Source organism: Electrophorus electricus, chromosome 8 (genome assembly GCF_013358815.1).
Source record: "Electrophorus electricus isolate fEleEle1 chromosome 8, fEleEle1.pri, whole genome shotgun sequence".
In the NCBI taxonomy this organism is placed as follows: Eukaryota; Metazoa; Chordata; class Actinopteri; order Gymnotiformes; family Gymnotidae; genus Electrophorus; species Electrophorus electricus.
Window position 1 is genome coordinate 18,684,504 of NC_049542.1, and position 14,831 is coordinate 18,699,334.

The 14,831-nt window shown below is 43.8% G+C and overlaps 1 protein-coding gene across 3 annotated transcripts in view; it reads left to right on the forward strand.

Annotated features, from left to right (window-relative positions):
- trioa (trio Rho guanine nucleotide exchange factor a) overlaps positions 1-14,831 on the forward strand; it is a 71,992-nt gene that overhangs the window by 28,249 nt on the left and 28,912 nt on the right. For all 3 annotated transcript variants that reach the window (XM_027012064.2, XM_027012065.2, XM_027012066.2), the window contains exons 3-8: positions 1,210-1,284; positions 4,080-4,194; positions 5,890-6,082; positions 9,712-10,260; positions 10,817-10,939; positions 12,295-12,486. In XM_027012064.2, the coding sequence (XP_026867865.2) occupies positions 1,210-1,284; positions 4,080-4,194; positions 5,890-6,082; positions 9,712-10,260; positions 10,817-10,939; positions 12,295-12,486 (1,247 nt within the window). The remainder of the gene's footprint in view (positions 1-1,209; positions 1,285-4,079; positions 4,195-5,889; positions 6,083-9,711; positions 10,261-10,816; positions 10,940-12,294; positions 12,487-14,831) is intronic.

The window sequence follows — 14,831 nt, forward strand, 5'->3', positions numbered from 1 at the left end:
CCATTCAGGCGGGTGGGGGAGTTCCTTCTTTGTTCTGCTTACCACTGCCTCTCTGTCTGACACTTACTTTCCCTAAGGGCAGACTGAACTACTGTAATCTCCCACCATACAACCACACACACACACACAAACACACACACACACACACACACACACACACACACACACACACACACACACACACACAAACAAACCCCAATTGCCTAGTCACTTTGATGTACAAGATGCATAAGACCATGTTGTAGAAGACACATATGTTTTTAAACAGCATTACAATCAACAATAGTTGAGTAGTTTTGGATCTGGTAATCCAATAACTGATATCAGTGTTTTGGGACAGAATTTGTTAACTAGGCTTTTGTATACAGCAAGAGGTGCTATGACAATGTAGAGTCCATTACTAAATAATGGGACACTATTGGTTTGCCTTCTGTGGGAGGGTTTGGATCTTTCTTCAGAGCATATTTTATGCATTAGCCTTACAGAAATAGGAGGAGGAGTTTTAGACCTGACATTTATATTTATGTTAGCTATCTTCTTTGCCTTTTTATGAGTGAATGCATACATTGTCACATACACGCCTTTCCGACATTTGAATGCATAAGGGAAATCATTTGGTATTTTGAACTGCATCAAACTATATACTTGTTGGATTTATTCTCATGGCTTGAGCATCTTTATGTAAACAATTTCTTTAGCAGACATTTTCTTTACTTTACTCAGTTTGAAAAATTGTTTAACCAATGTCAGTTACAATATACAGGTTAATCTTTGATCTGAGTCACAACTTTAGCAGAGACCATCCTGTGTCCAAATCAAGTCTGGTAGCAGTGTATGACTAACCTTCCTAACTTGGCCCAACTGAGCCAGCTTCAAATGGTGAATCATAAAAAACAAGTGTCTGAACAGAAATGACAGCTCACCCAGGTCACAGCTGAGCTCACAGAGAAGCCGTTTGAACTTGAGCCAAGGCCTGAGGGGGAATTAGCCTGGCTTTTCAATAGAAAAGGGGCTGGAGAATGAAGGCCTTCAAAGGCCGCCTTTTCATTAGTTAAATGTTTATTTGAAGCAGGTGAATGCTGTGACTGAGTTATATAATTATCCAGAGCAATATACTATGGAGGGTGTCTTTTAGCTTGCATGTTGAACAGCTGGGTTGGTTTCAGTAAAGCACTGTGCTGCAAATGAGTGTGTACTTCTGTGTTTCAGGATTTCACAGGAACGAAGAGATGAAAGCGATGGAGGTCTTGCCCATTCTGAAGGAAAAAGTGGCCTTTTTATCAGGTGGGCTGTTGCTGACACAGTGCTAAGCTATGCATTAAGGTAGAGATTGTGAAATGTGAAAAGAAATAATAATTAATTGCCTGTTCAATAGAGGGCCTAGTAACTGCATGTTTGTAACTAATTAGGATGCATTATTGATTATAGAGGTGTTGTTATTAATATAACCTGTAGGGTTGGAGCATAAACCTGTAGACACTCGGCCCTTGACACTCGGTTTTAGTTGAGGCATGGACATGCACGTAAAGCTTATGGTGATATAATCTTTGTGCTCTTCTGCCTGTTTTGAGCTCACTTGAGAGCTCTGAGTACACTTGACCACTGCTGAATCAGTGGCTCAAAACGTACTCAAATGTGTGAGTGAGAACAGCTACAATTTAATAGCTCCACCAACAGCTCATCAACAAATTCATTTATTCAGATGAGGGGAAAAAATTTGTTACTATTCTGAATGTGTGTACAGTTAGGTCCTTATTGAATAAACATTGATATAAACATTTGTGTCAGTGATTCTTACAACGAGGGCTTTTTAAATTGTGGAACTCTGGCTACTTGCTTCAGATACAGGATGCACATCTGGAGTGGGCAGGCTCAAGCCAATGAATCCCCTGTGTTCCCGCCACTATAGAGTACTGGGCTATTACGTCATTGCTGTTTCCAAACTTAAATTCCCTAATGGGTTAAGTGATAAAAGAATGGGCTTCAAATCCAGCACTACTCAATGCAGAATTTGTTTCATGAGCTAGAACATTTCTGGATTAGCCTGTGTGGGTCAAGAATATATTTGAACATCTCATGTGTTTCAGCTGTTTCATATCAACATTCAGCTATTTCCAACACTGGAGTACCATATCACTCTCTGGTCTCTATTACTTGGTATGAATTGATGCAAACTGCTAACAAGAGTTCTTTCTTAAATTGCCCTAATGTGCTAAAATATTAGGATTTTATATTTGCACCCAATATACTATGTACTTTACTAACTTTTTGACATAGTTAACAAGAGCTAAACAGCACACCAGATCTCTGAGGCTTGTGATACATTGTCCTTCCCCAGTTTGCGTTTATGCTTGCATGTAAGGTCATGTATCTGAGCTTCTTTGTGGTTATTTGAGTGTACTTCCTCACTGTAAATTGAGCTCTAAGGACTCTTTTATGTGAAGTACTCACACACCTGCACACGCATCCTGTTGTGCCAGTTGAGTGAAGCTGCAGTCATGAGCCTTGCTTCTATTCCCATACACAGTGCCCAGCCAGACTTAAGTGACCCACTCAGACTCGCACCCCTTCTTCATACCGCAAGCTAGGTGCAGCTTAGGAAAACACAGGCTGTTGTTAGAAACATCCCAGAGACTTGAGGACATTGTTGATAGAATATTTGCACTTGAGCATGGTTGAGAGGAGAACAGACAGAGAGCCTTTACAGCCTCCAGGTTGTGAGACTAACACATAACCCACACAAAAAGATTCAGATGTGGACAGCGTTTCCATAGAGACGTGAATTGGTGACTTGTGTCTCCCCCAGTGCAGTGGTCAAGAATAGCTAGCCACAGACAAAATCACTGTGTGCGAGACTGTCACCGCACTGCAGGGATTTTAACACAACAAGCACCGTGCGTGTTACACCCTGCAAAAGATCTGGCCATAGTGCATTGCATAAATGCGATTGATTATTTATTCGTCATGCAAAGGGATAAGATGGTTGATCCTATTAAGCATTCACTCAATTAGGGAGACTCAGCACTTTTCTTGCTTGGTGAAAAATCCATGGGGATAGTCTGCTATGTGCTGGCAGGGTACTTTCTACATTACTGAGCCTGTCTGTCGACCATTCTGTGTGGGATTAGGAAAAGGTGATTATTGGCCAGAGAGGATTAAAAAAAAAAAAGTCTTTCCTATATTCCCCTACACCCTGTAGATTTTCCTTGTTCACAGTCTCAAGTCAGACTAATAAACTGCAAGTTGGAGAGTGTGCAAAGGGAAAAGTGCTGTGCACTGCACTAAAAAAATCTTAGCAACTGAAAAATCTATTGTGAAGAACTGCTGTTTCTCATCTTGATTTGTAAGAAAATAACATTGTCAAACATATTTTTTGGCTATAGATATAGACCCCTATAGCTCACCTGGTAGAACAAGGTGCTAGAATCACCAAGGTCATGGGTTCAATTCCTAACGAATACATGCTTGGTCATACGGAAAAACACACAATTCTCTCTGGATAGGTGTGTATGCCAAAGGCTGTAAATGTAGATTTAAGATGTTTTCACTTGCTAAGGTATGTTTTTTGCAGTGTGGGAGTTTTCTCATGCATGTTTTTCTGTCCACAGTCCAATGCTACTGATACTGTCATCATCATACTGTAACAGAGTACCGTGATGGTCCACATTGCCTTGCTCTATATTAACTGCTTTTCTTTAAAATTTGCTATAAGAATTAGGTTTAATGAGATGTAGTCAGCCACAACAAAGTAGCCTAGTTTTTTTTGTCAGTATGAGACCAGACCTGGGCAGATCAGGGCAGAGAGGGCAGAAACCCGAGGGGACACACTTGTACACTTGACAGAGGCCTGCTGCAACACTCTCCCATGTATGCTGATATGTATGTGTGAGGTGACATCGAACATCAGCTCACGCGTCAGTACAGTGAGAGAGTGTGGGTGATGTATGGTGAGGCAGGTTATTATGGAGTGGTGGCATTGCTGAGCTCATTCTTTTAATGAGCTCAATGTGAAGGTTCCCACTGGCAGCAGGCTTACACTCTCTTCCCCCAAAACCCCAATTCCTCTGTCTCTCCACCAGGTGGCAGAGACAAGCGCGGTGGCCCTGTATTAACATTCCCATCACGTACCAACCACGACCGAATACGGCAGGAGGACCTGCGCAGGCTCATTGCCTACCTCGCTGGCATCCCCAGGTACTCCCCTCCACCCACGCCACCCCCACCTACACACCACACTTCCACTCCGCCAACCACAATCCCTGGCTACCACTCCTTCCAGGAATCACAGACCATTCTGAAATTCCCATTTATGTCTAGACACTCATTGAATAGGGAGTGTTCATGTGTGTAGCTCAGGACTAATGCAAATCTGCTTTGGGTAGTAAATCTGTACTGATGGATGCTGTAGTTAAGTGAATTGTATGGCTTAGTTTTTGTTAACTGCAGTTTGAGAATGCACTGAGCTTGTTCAGAGCTTAGTGTAAATTACACTAGAGTACCTCACCATTCTGTTGTTTAGTTGCTCAATCTGGGGTATGCTTGTTTTAATTAAAACATGAATAGGGATGATGTGTCTGTGTGCTGACCCTGTCTTGCATGTTGATCTCTTTACCTCCATTATGTATTGAAAAGGCTTTGTCCTGCTGTTAGGCATATACAGTGGGTTTGGTCTCGTCATGTCAATCAAAGTATTGTTTGTAGCCAAAGTATTGTGTGAGTTGTAGTTCTGATACTACGACATGTATATTATACACTATTTAGTCACTTTTGAGTTTGTCATTCCTTAATTTACATTTCTTGTATTATAACTTTTGTGGTTTGGCATTGCTTGCAGTATACATTCGTGTATGTTCTTGTTAATAAGTCCATTATTTCTATTAGTTGTGGTGGCAAAGTGTCACCTGGGAAAGGGAGAGGAGGAGAGTGGAACTGAGATTGAGAGGCTGCAAAAAAAGAGATAGATAGACAGATTGATAGAGCGAGAGAGAGAGAGAGAGAGAGAGAGAAGGCGGTGGTATGAGTGGGAGTGTGGGCCCCACTCAGAAAAACCTGCAGTGGTTCAGCTTTTGCCAACAGACCTTCCTCCTCCTCCACATCACTGCTCTCTCTTCTCATCTCCTGGCTCTGCACCCACACAGTCACACGGGAGAGAAAGACTGGAAGAGGGAGAGAGAGAGAGAGACAGATCGAGCCAATCCCATAGAGTGCGAGCGAGGGAGAGTGGTAGCGAGAGACAGATGTACAGAGCCAGAGAGTGACAGAGAGCAAACGCAGAGAGAAGCAGGAAGGGAGGGTGAGCGAGTGAGCATGCAAGTGGGTGGGAATGAGAGAGAGAGAGAGCGCACAAGAGGAAAACAGTGTCGCAGTCACACAGGTTGCGTGTGCATCTGCTGATGAGTGTATGGAGCTCGGTTGGGTTTGTCTGCTTGGACCAGTCAGCCGTTCCTTGCATGGCTGAAAAGATCCTTAGTTAGCAAGCCACAGTGAACAGTCAGATCTGGGCTTGGTTAGATAGACAGAGGGCAAAACACTGAAGATGAAGGAGGCCTTCACCAGTTCTTCACATTCTTGATGCTTATTGTTTACATTTTTAAGCTGTAAGCCGTGGGTAAGTAAAATGTTCGTTTTCTTTCTTTCATTTTATTTGTCTTCCTTTCTGTCTGATTCTTTCTGTTTTTCTCGCTCTTCCTCCCTCCCCCTCTCTCTGGGCACTATTCAGTGTGTTGTTGCATTGATTGTGAATTGGAGAAACAGGCTTATCTGCTCCATCCTTTATTACTGTTTCTCCCTGTGCTTCTGCTCAGCTGGAGGGATGAATGATGGACAGCTTACATAAAGCAAAGTGGATTAAAGCTCAGTCTTTGTTCTGTCCCCCCACCCACCCCCCAGTGAGGATGTGTGTAAACATGGGTTCACGGTTATTGTGGACATGCGTGGCTCCAAGTGGGACTCCATCAAGCCCCTGCTGAAGATCCTGCAGGAGTCCTTCCCGTGTTGCATCCACGTCGCCCTCATCATCAAGCCCGACAACTTCTGGCAGAAGCAGAGGACCAACTTCGGCAGCTCCAAGTTCGAATTCGAGGTATGAGCTTGTCGTGCACAGTTCCTCAGAAGCTGAATCAAGCAAGTTTCTCTGGGGGCTTGCTGGCTGCCCGCCTCTGGGATGGATGGTGCACTGTATCACTGCATCAGTCTCAGCTGCACCGGGGCAGCTGCACTCTAGCCGTCAAGTGAACACTGCGTGTTATGTAATACTCTTGTCTGTCTATGGCTCATACTCTAGCTCTCCATTCTGTGACACACATAAGAGGAAAAAAACAAAGCAAACAAAAACATTTTAACTTTTGCATTTACTTGACTGTGCCAGAAATCTGAACGTCGGAGTGTAAATGTTGATGGATGCTAGCTGTTTTTTTGAAAGCTTCCTCCTCTCTGCTCAGTTTTATTGCACATTAGGTTTTCCATATTCTCCTGCAAGGTTTTTATTTTGCAAACGGTTTTGAGGTTTGGCTAAAAATCAGTTTAAAAACAGGTGCAGTCTCTGAGCTATGTTTGCCCTTGTATGAATGATTAAGTTGTGGTGTCAAAAAGGTTTATAATTTTCACTTGGATGGACTTTAAGCAAGGTTTCTTCAACTAAATGTCAGTGCTGTAGAATACAGTAATTTGATTGTGTGCGTGCATGCGCGCGCGTGTGCAAGCCTGGGAGAAAAAGACGAAGAAGGCTCTGCTCTGCATGAGGAGTGTGGGTGTGCAGGTTCCATCTCTGTGTGGAGGCGTGTCATTGTCAGTGTGAGTGCAAACGCATGTGCAGCTGCACTATTCATTGTGGGAATATCTGCATCCTGAATTCTTATTGCAGTTGCCTCCACAGAGCACTTCCCCCTTTGTAGATCTGAGCCCAGTGTTTGTGCAGAGCTGAGCCCAGGGCCTGCACAGAGCTCTTCCCTCTCTAGTCCTGTGCCCATTGCTTGTAGGCTTGTTTGCATTTCCTGATCGTGGTGTTTTCATTTGATTCTGTTGGTGGCCTAGGGCATGTTTTGGAGAGGCAGTGTCTTGAGTGCTGACCACAGATCAGGAATTTAGCTAGATATTGTCTTGTTGTTTACCTCCCAGTCAGACAATGCGTTCGATATTCTGATGGGTCTAAGGAATATGTATTAAAAAGTGTGTGCATGTTTGCATTATCAGGACCTTTCATACTCTTAGTAAGTATCTCCCATTTAGCTTTTTCCACTCAGTCTTGGACAAACCCTGGTCTAATGAGGGATTCCATGCACTGCTCACCAACTGGTTACTAGTTATATAGGCCTTCTGATTTAGCTCAGGTTGTTCAAGCAGGTCAAACGCAGCTGTTTGCAGCGCTGGGCTCTCCCAGAACCCACATTGAGAAGAACTGGCCTGGGAATTCCCATGGTCCCATGTCCCTCCTTAAGGAAACAGCCAGTCATACCATGGCTCGATTTTGCAGCCAATCAGCAATAAATGAATAAATGGAAGTTGAAGAGTAGCACTATAAACTGTTAGTTACAGCAAACTGGCCTGCTTTTGCAACCATTTGTACCATAGTCTTATTGTGGAGAAATTTTCTGGGGGAAAACAATGACCCCTTTATATTCATGATAGAAGATTTTCTGCTACTAATTTTTCTTGTGGTATCATTGCTCAACTTTAAATTACAGGATGATGCATGAACTTATTTATGTGACTGTTGGGTGAATGACTTTTGAGTACTGCTCACCTATTTAAAAATGTATCTGTAACATATAATTACTTTCCATTACTTTTGGATTACTTTTTAACCCATTAACTGCCAGAATTTCATAGCACTGGTCCCCTTACAAGCTTCCATGAGCTCCTGGATTTTCTCTGTGCAGGTTCATGAACAAGTCAGCAGATGATCACGATGTTGGTCATTTTTGCCTAGTATGGTAGTTACTCTTGAAATTCCATGGCGCTCAATTGAGAAGGGGGTCGTATCTTGAAAAGCGGATTGTAAGATGAGTACTTCACTCTGTTTATCAACATGAGTAAATATGTCAATGACTGTCTGTTTGAGCTCCAGTAATTTGTAATTTATTGTAACTAAATACTAAATACAGAAAATTAATTAACTTTAATCTAACATGTATATTTATTTTAATACACATGTATTTCCAGTTGAGAGGAAATTCAGTGCATGACACACATTAATAAATGCAGGCTACATTCAACACTGACACTGATGCTGTTGCAGTTTGATGACAGTCACTCGATTAGAACCATAAGAAAAGGATGAAGAAAGAAAGAAAAAAAAATTAATGGTCCTTGTTATATTGCAATAGTGCAGATTCATAGCTAGTTAGTGCTATATTTTATTTTTTAATTTAAGAGAACAGTATAGTCACCTTTGTTTTCTGATGTAATGTCATTGCATCTATATTGTTAATGCCCAGCCCTGTTTGTTGCATCAATATGAATGTGACTGTTCATACATTTGTGTGTATATTATATATCCACATTATATAGTATACAAAGTATGATCTTTTATGGACTTGAGAACTGTTCCACACTTTTACTCACTCTCCCCACCCCATGTTGAAGCTGGCTAATGGACTACATTGTTGTTTTATTATTATTCTATGGTAGTGTAAAGGTATAGCCAGTTATTTGGGTATTTGAGTGAGAACTGGATTTGATGGGAAGCAATCCAGTGGGCCGCGTTCTCCACTCAACAAAAGAGTCAAACAGCTCTGCTCTCGCCTTTTCACACAGCCATGATGGAGCCCACTCACTTGCTTTTGTCAGTCCATCTGTTCTTTTTCCTCCATTTTTCTATCCCTCCGTCATTCCACTTCTCCGTCCATGCCTATGTCGAAAAGTGAGCTCTTCCAAATGGCTCAGTTTGACATGTGCGAGCAGGCAAGGAACTACATGTTAAAGCGCAAATGCTGACTGCACTGAGAGGGACGGACGCACAGATGTTGAGGCAGTGGGCTCTCATTTTCTAATGTGATTTAGTGGTGACGATGATTCACGAGAACCAAGCAGAATAGACATGCCAGCCTTTCCACACTGTGCATTTGTGCATACCTCTGTATTTTCCTCTTTTTCCTTCATACCACATCTAAGAAGCGTGCTGTTGGAGTTCCGCAATGGTGCTGATGTTCAAGGCTGGATGTCCCAAAGACTCGACACTGCCTCGAGGCTGTGTGATTGTGTTTCCGGCTACGTGTTTCCGGCTAATGTTTTAGCCTGCTCAGACGCCTCCAAAGCATTGCAGCCAGCTCGAGGCTGTGTGGCTGTGTGTTCTGACTGGTCTGGACCCCTGGCTGTTTCCCAAAGACCCATGTTAAATTAGATTTATGCCCTCTGTTAAAAATAACCGTCCCACCTTACTGGTCATTAAGTGAGCCTGGAATGGCAGTGTTGAATCGCATGGGACACGAGACTCTGAGACACAGAGTGATTTTTGTGGTTGGTTTGTGTGTTTTGTTTCTCTGTTCCCCTTCAGTTTCTTTCACTTCTGCTTGTCTGTAATTCTCGCTCACAATCGGAGCTCTCTATTTTTCTGTTTACCTCTTTCTTCATTCTATTGTTTTTTGGGCTTGTTCCTTTTTCCTCTCACTTGTAAATCCCCAAGGCTGTTGACTTCCTTTTTCTTTCTTCCTCCGTACACCTGGTCTTTACTTGTACCAACCATCCAACTGACCTTCTGGTGCCCTTTTCCAGACCACCATGGTGTCCCTGGAGGGCTTGTCCAAAGTGGTGGACCCATCCCAGCTGACGCCCGATTTTGAGGGCAGCCTGGACTACAACCATGAGGAATGGATCGAGATCCGTGTGGCCTTCGAGGACTTCACAGGCAATGCAAGGCACCTGCTGTCCCGCCTCGAGGAGATGCAGGCCACCGTGACACGCAAAGACTTCCCACAGGACCTGGATGGTGCGCGGCGCATGATTGAGGAGCATGCTGCCCTCAAGAAGAAGGTGATGAAGGCACCCGTGGAGGAGGTGGACGGTGAGGGCCAGTGCCTGCTCCAGCGCATCCAGAGCAGCGAGAGCTACGCCAGCCGCACCGTTCCGGCAGCCGCTGGCCAGAGGGAGAGCCAGGGCACAGGACAGGCCAACGCTGACACGCAGGGCCTGGTGCCGCGCATCACCACCCTGTTAGAGCAGCTGCACGCCACACAGCAGGCCCTCCATCAGGCTTGGCACGTCCGCAAGTTGCAGCTGGACCAGTGTTTCCAGCTCCGCCTCTTCGAGCAGGACGCTGAGAAGGTGAGGCATGTGTGCAGGAGGAGGGCGGGCCAGGTGCGCAATTCCACGACAGGGCTGAGTTATTATTAGTGCTGCACTCCTCCTGGGTGTTGTGGCACCGCATCTCCAGGGCTGGATCTCCTACAGGGTGTCGGAGAATATAATAGAAGCACAGATGTGGCTTTTTATTCCCCTCCACCCCACAGCTATTGCAAAAATACATTTTCATGAAAAACACATTACATTTAAGTGCTTATCTTTACTTGGATATTTTCAATAGTGTTTACTTTTCTGCTGTACCACCAACCAAGCAGTCTGAATGCTGCATGTAGTGGGCAGAGGATTTTGCATGTTGCTTGGATACAGGGAGTTATTCTCTCCTCCTGAGAATCAGGTCATTCCTCAGCAATCTATTTTTAGCCATATCGTCTCCATGAACCCATTATTTCACGTGCTGAAACTTGCACACATGTGTACCGTTTTGGTTGGATGTTTGGCTGTGTGCATTCATACACATGCACAGTACTCTCAGCTAGGTATTTAATCACAGTGTGTGTGTTTGCGTGCGTCTTTACAGATGTTCGACTGGATCATGCACAACAAAGGCCTGTTTCTGGCAGGCTACACTGAAATTGGCAACAATCATTCACATGCCATGGAGCTCCAGACCCAACATAACCACTTTGCCATGAACTGTATGGTAAGACAACAGGAACCCTGCACACTCCAATTTCATTCGGTTTTGTGTGCATGGAACCCAGACATGATTCCTAGAAACTTGTGGCATTTTATCTGGATGGCTGCTCACCAAGAAACAATTCTTGAGATGTTTTGACTTTTCCTGTTCACCAAAATATACAAATTTGGCCTTAAATCAGGGACATTTTTGAATTTGTGAATTTCAATTGGTGGATTTGTGGTGGTTATTATACATAATGTGCAGACAGGTGTGAGAATTTGCTTTTTGTTGATCTTGGGATGTTCATGTTATTTCCCTTCTATGCTTTGCTTTGCATTCCTCTCAGCTCAGTTTCTGGGCCCTCTAAATCACCTTGATTTACAATCTGTTCACACACTGCCTCAGTATAAAGCCAAAGTTATCCTGTTATGTTTGTTAATATCATTGTATCCAAAATTCTCCAGTTACCTGAAAATGTATATTATGAGTAGCAGTTCTGTTGGTTGGTTTGGCCTTCAATGAGACTGTGTGGTTAGTAGTAGCGCTGGAGATCTCATTTACCTCAACACCCTTAAGGTGCTGCCTCTCTCCATTTATGGAGGGTACAGGAGCCCACCCAGCACCTGTAAACCTGTGCTTAACCAGAGCATCCTCCAGAGGCTCCTGGAGGACCCTGCGCAGATGGTTCTTTAGACTACTGCCTGCTGTCCCCCTAGAGTGGTGGCAGTTACAGATTGCAGTGTTTTCAAATGTAACTTCTTGGAAAATGTGCAGGTAGTCTGTCTCCTTCAGTAGCTTCAAAGTGCATGGGACAGTGGTCGATAGCTCTTTCTTAATTGGCTTGTGTGTTCAGTGCCAGTGACTCATTACATGTCCAGTAATAGGAAAAGCAGCTATCCTAAATGCTTCCTGGGTGAGTGGGATCCTGCAGCTGCTCTACACCCATCCAGGGACATGCTTTCTTGAACCTCCTCAGTACAGATATGGATCAGTTCCTTTTTCAGATAGGCAGGGAGAAAAAGGAGGAAAATGGTGTAGCAGCTAATTTATCACAGCCATTTGGAGATGAGATGTAGCTGTTTAGCCTAAATGCCTGCACCATTGTGGCTTGGATTCCTGACATGGATCTATAGATTGTGCACATACCTTATTACAGATTTGTTCTGACTTAACAAGAAAAGATAAACAAACACCATTGTAGATGTAGTGTAGGAAACTGGTGTGATGCGTTTAATAGACTGTGTCTGAATTTTAATTCAGTTTAATTATGCTGCAGTAGTAGTTTTTAACGGACATGCAGATGCTGTGTCTAAATTGCGTCCGTGCTTACCATGCTGCCCACACTGCTAATGTCCCCTCTGCTCCTCCTGCTCCAGAACGTGTACGTGAACATTAACCGCATCATGTCTGTGGGGAACCGGCTGCTGGAGGCCGGCCACTACGCGTCCCAGCAGATCAAGCAGATCTCCAGCCAGCTAGAGCAGGAGTGGAAGGCCTTTGCTGCTGCTCTGGACGAGAGGAGCACCCTGCTGGAAATGTCTGCTGCTTTCCATCAGAAGTGTGACCAGGTCAGAAAGCCCGCCGCCATTAAGGCTCCAGCTGGGCGTGGCGCTGATGTGAGCACCACATAAGTACCTACTGTGTTGATCTCACTGTTGGGCTGATGTACATAGTGAACAGCAGAAGCAGAAGGATCTTGACATGTAAAAGAGGACTGCAAGTGCAGGTTGAGGTTATGTTAGCACCAGGAAGTACTTCACCCACATAGGATCAGAGTTCTCTGCATTTACCAAATCAATAGTGGGTACACACGTGTAAAAGAAATGTATCCTCTTCTGCATATTTTATCATATCTGCCACTTTAAAAAAGCCACATTGGAAAAAATCACACATGTAAAAGAGTGTCTTAGTTCACAGGAGTGTAGCGCCAGCAGTGGTCACCCTATTTTTTCCCCTTCCTTTCTTTCTTTTTCCAATGATGGAATATTCCTCTCATTTCTGGTGCCTTTTCATGATCAGCGCTCATTTTCCCAGGATTGTCCCCCATGATTTTCACCCCATCTAGCATCCTCTGTCAGTTCACACAAAGCCCCGTTTCAGTCCCCCTCATACATGCCATTCTGTTTGAGACCCTGAGTCAAGGTCAGCCTGACCACAGTCCCACACTCATCCCCGAGAAAGGGCATGGATAACCATTCACCATCAGGTTCTGTACAGGAGATGGAATTTATATTAGAGTTCAGGGTTGAAGCCCCTGTTCATGTCTCATTACATACTGTAGTTTAGCCTGTTACATTTCGGTATTTCTTTTCTTCTGTTGGTCCCTAAAGGACAAACTGAATTGCCAATAATGCATGGCATTGTGTAGTATTTCATCTTGGAGTTATAGTGTCACAGAACTCTCTCTCTCTATATATATATTCTCCTTATTAGTAATAAAATGTGATTATCCGTTCAGTCGGACCCGACTTTTGGCCACTTTGAGACATCATTTTCCAAGCTTTCCTATCTTTGACAGCTTCTTTCAGTTCTTTCATTTGCATAGTCATGTCAGCCTTGATTGTATCTAACCAACATGTTCTTTGGTGTCGTCTTCTTCTGGACCCACTAACAACGCCGAGCATTAGTGATGTTTCCAGGGAATTGGCTCGCATGACATGTCCGAAATAGGAGAGCCGCTGCTTGGTGATTTTTCCCTCGAATGATGATGTTCTTGGTTTGACACGCTCTAGAACCGTCCTGTTTGTGACCATATCTGTCCACGAGATGCACAGCATTCGCCTCCAACACCATAGCTCAAAAGCAGCAATTTTCCTTCTGTCTGCCTTTTTCAGGGTCCAGCTTTAACATGCATACATGGAAATCGGAAATATGATTGCATTGACCATGCAGGTTTTTGTTGCAATGGTAATATCTTTACTTTTCCATATCTTTGCCATCCCTTGCATTGCACTGCAGCCAAGTGTGATTCTTCTTTTGATTTCTGGCCCTGATTCGCCACTGCAGTTGATCTTGGATCCTAGGAAGATGAAGTCTTGAACTGATTCAATTTCTTCATTGTCGGTTTTCATGTGGACTCTACCATTGCCTGTTGTCGTCAGTACTTTTGTTTTCTTGATATTCAAGTACAGTCCCATGTGTTCACTTTCTTCTTTGACAAGTCGGATCAAATATTTTAGGTCTTTTACGCTTTCTGCAAGCAAAGTTGTCATCAGCGTATCGAAGATACGAAGCATTTTGACTGCTTGCATTGAGCTCTTCCATCGTTGTTGACAGGAAGTGGCCAATCTGGTTGCGGTATTGTCCGTTTGGAGCTGTCCACGTATATAAGCGGCATTTTGGTTGCTCAAACCATGTGTTTGCAATCAATAGATGATTTTCCTGACAGCATAGAATCAAACGGTCACCAGCCTCATTCCGTTCTCCTAGTCCAAATTTTCCCACAACTGTTTTTTCCTCTCCCGCACCTACTTTTGCATTGAAATCCCTGGCAATGAAAATGGTATCCTTGTCGGGGACTTGGTGAATTGCTTGCTGGAGCTCTCCATAGAATTTCTCTACATCTTCTTCTTCTGCATCTGTAGTGGGCACATAAACCTGCAGGAACGTAAGTGAACGAGGCTTTGCATTGAAGCCAACAAAAATGACTCTGTCGCTGATGGCGTTAAAACATTGGATGGCCTTAGCGATTTTCCTGTTTGCTAAAATGGCTACTCCATTGCGTTTGATGTTGTCATTGCCAGAGTAGTAAACTGTGTAATTATCACTGTTGAGAGAGCCACTGCCTTTCCAGTGTAGCTCGCTAATACCAAGAATATCAATGCTGAGTCGTTCCATTTCAGCTTTGACTATGTCCACTTTGCCTGTATTCAGGCCACAGACATTCCATGTTCCAAAGTTGTGAAACTTTGTT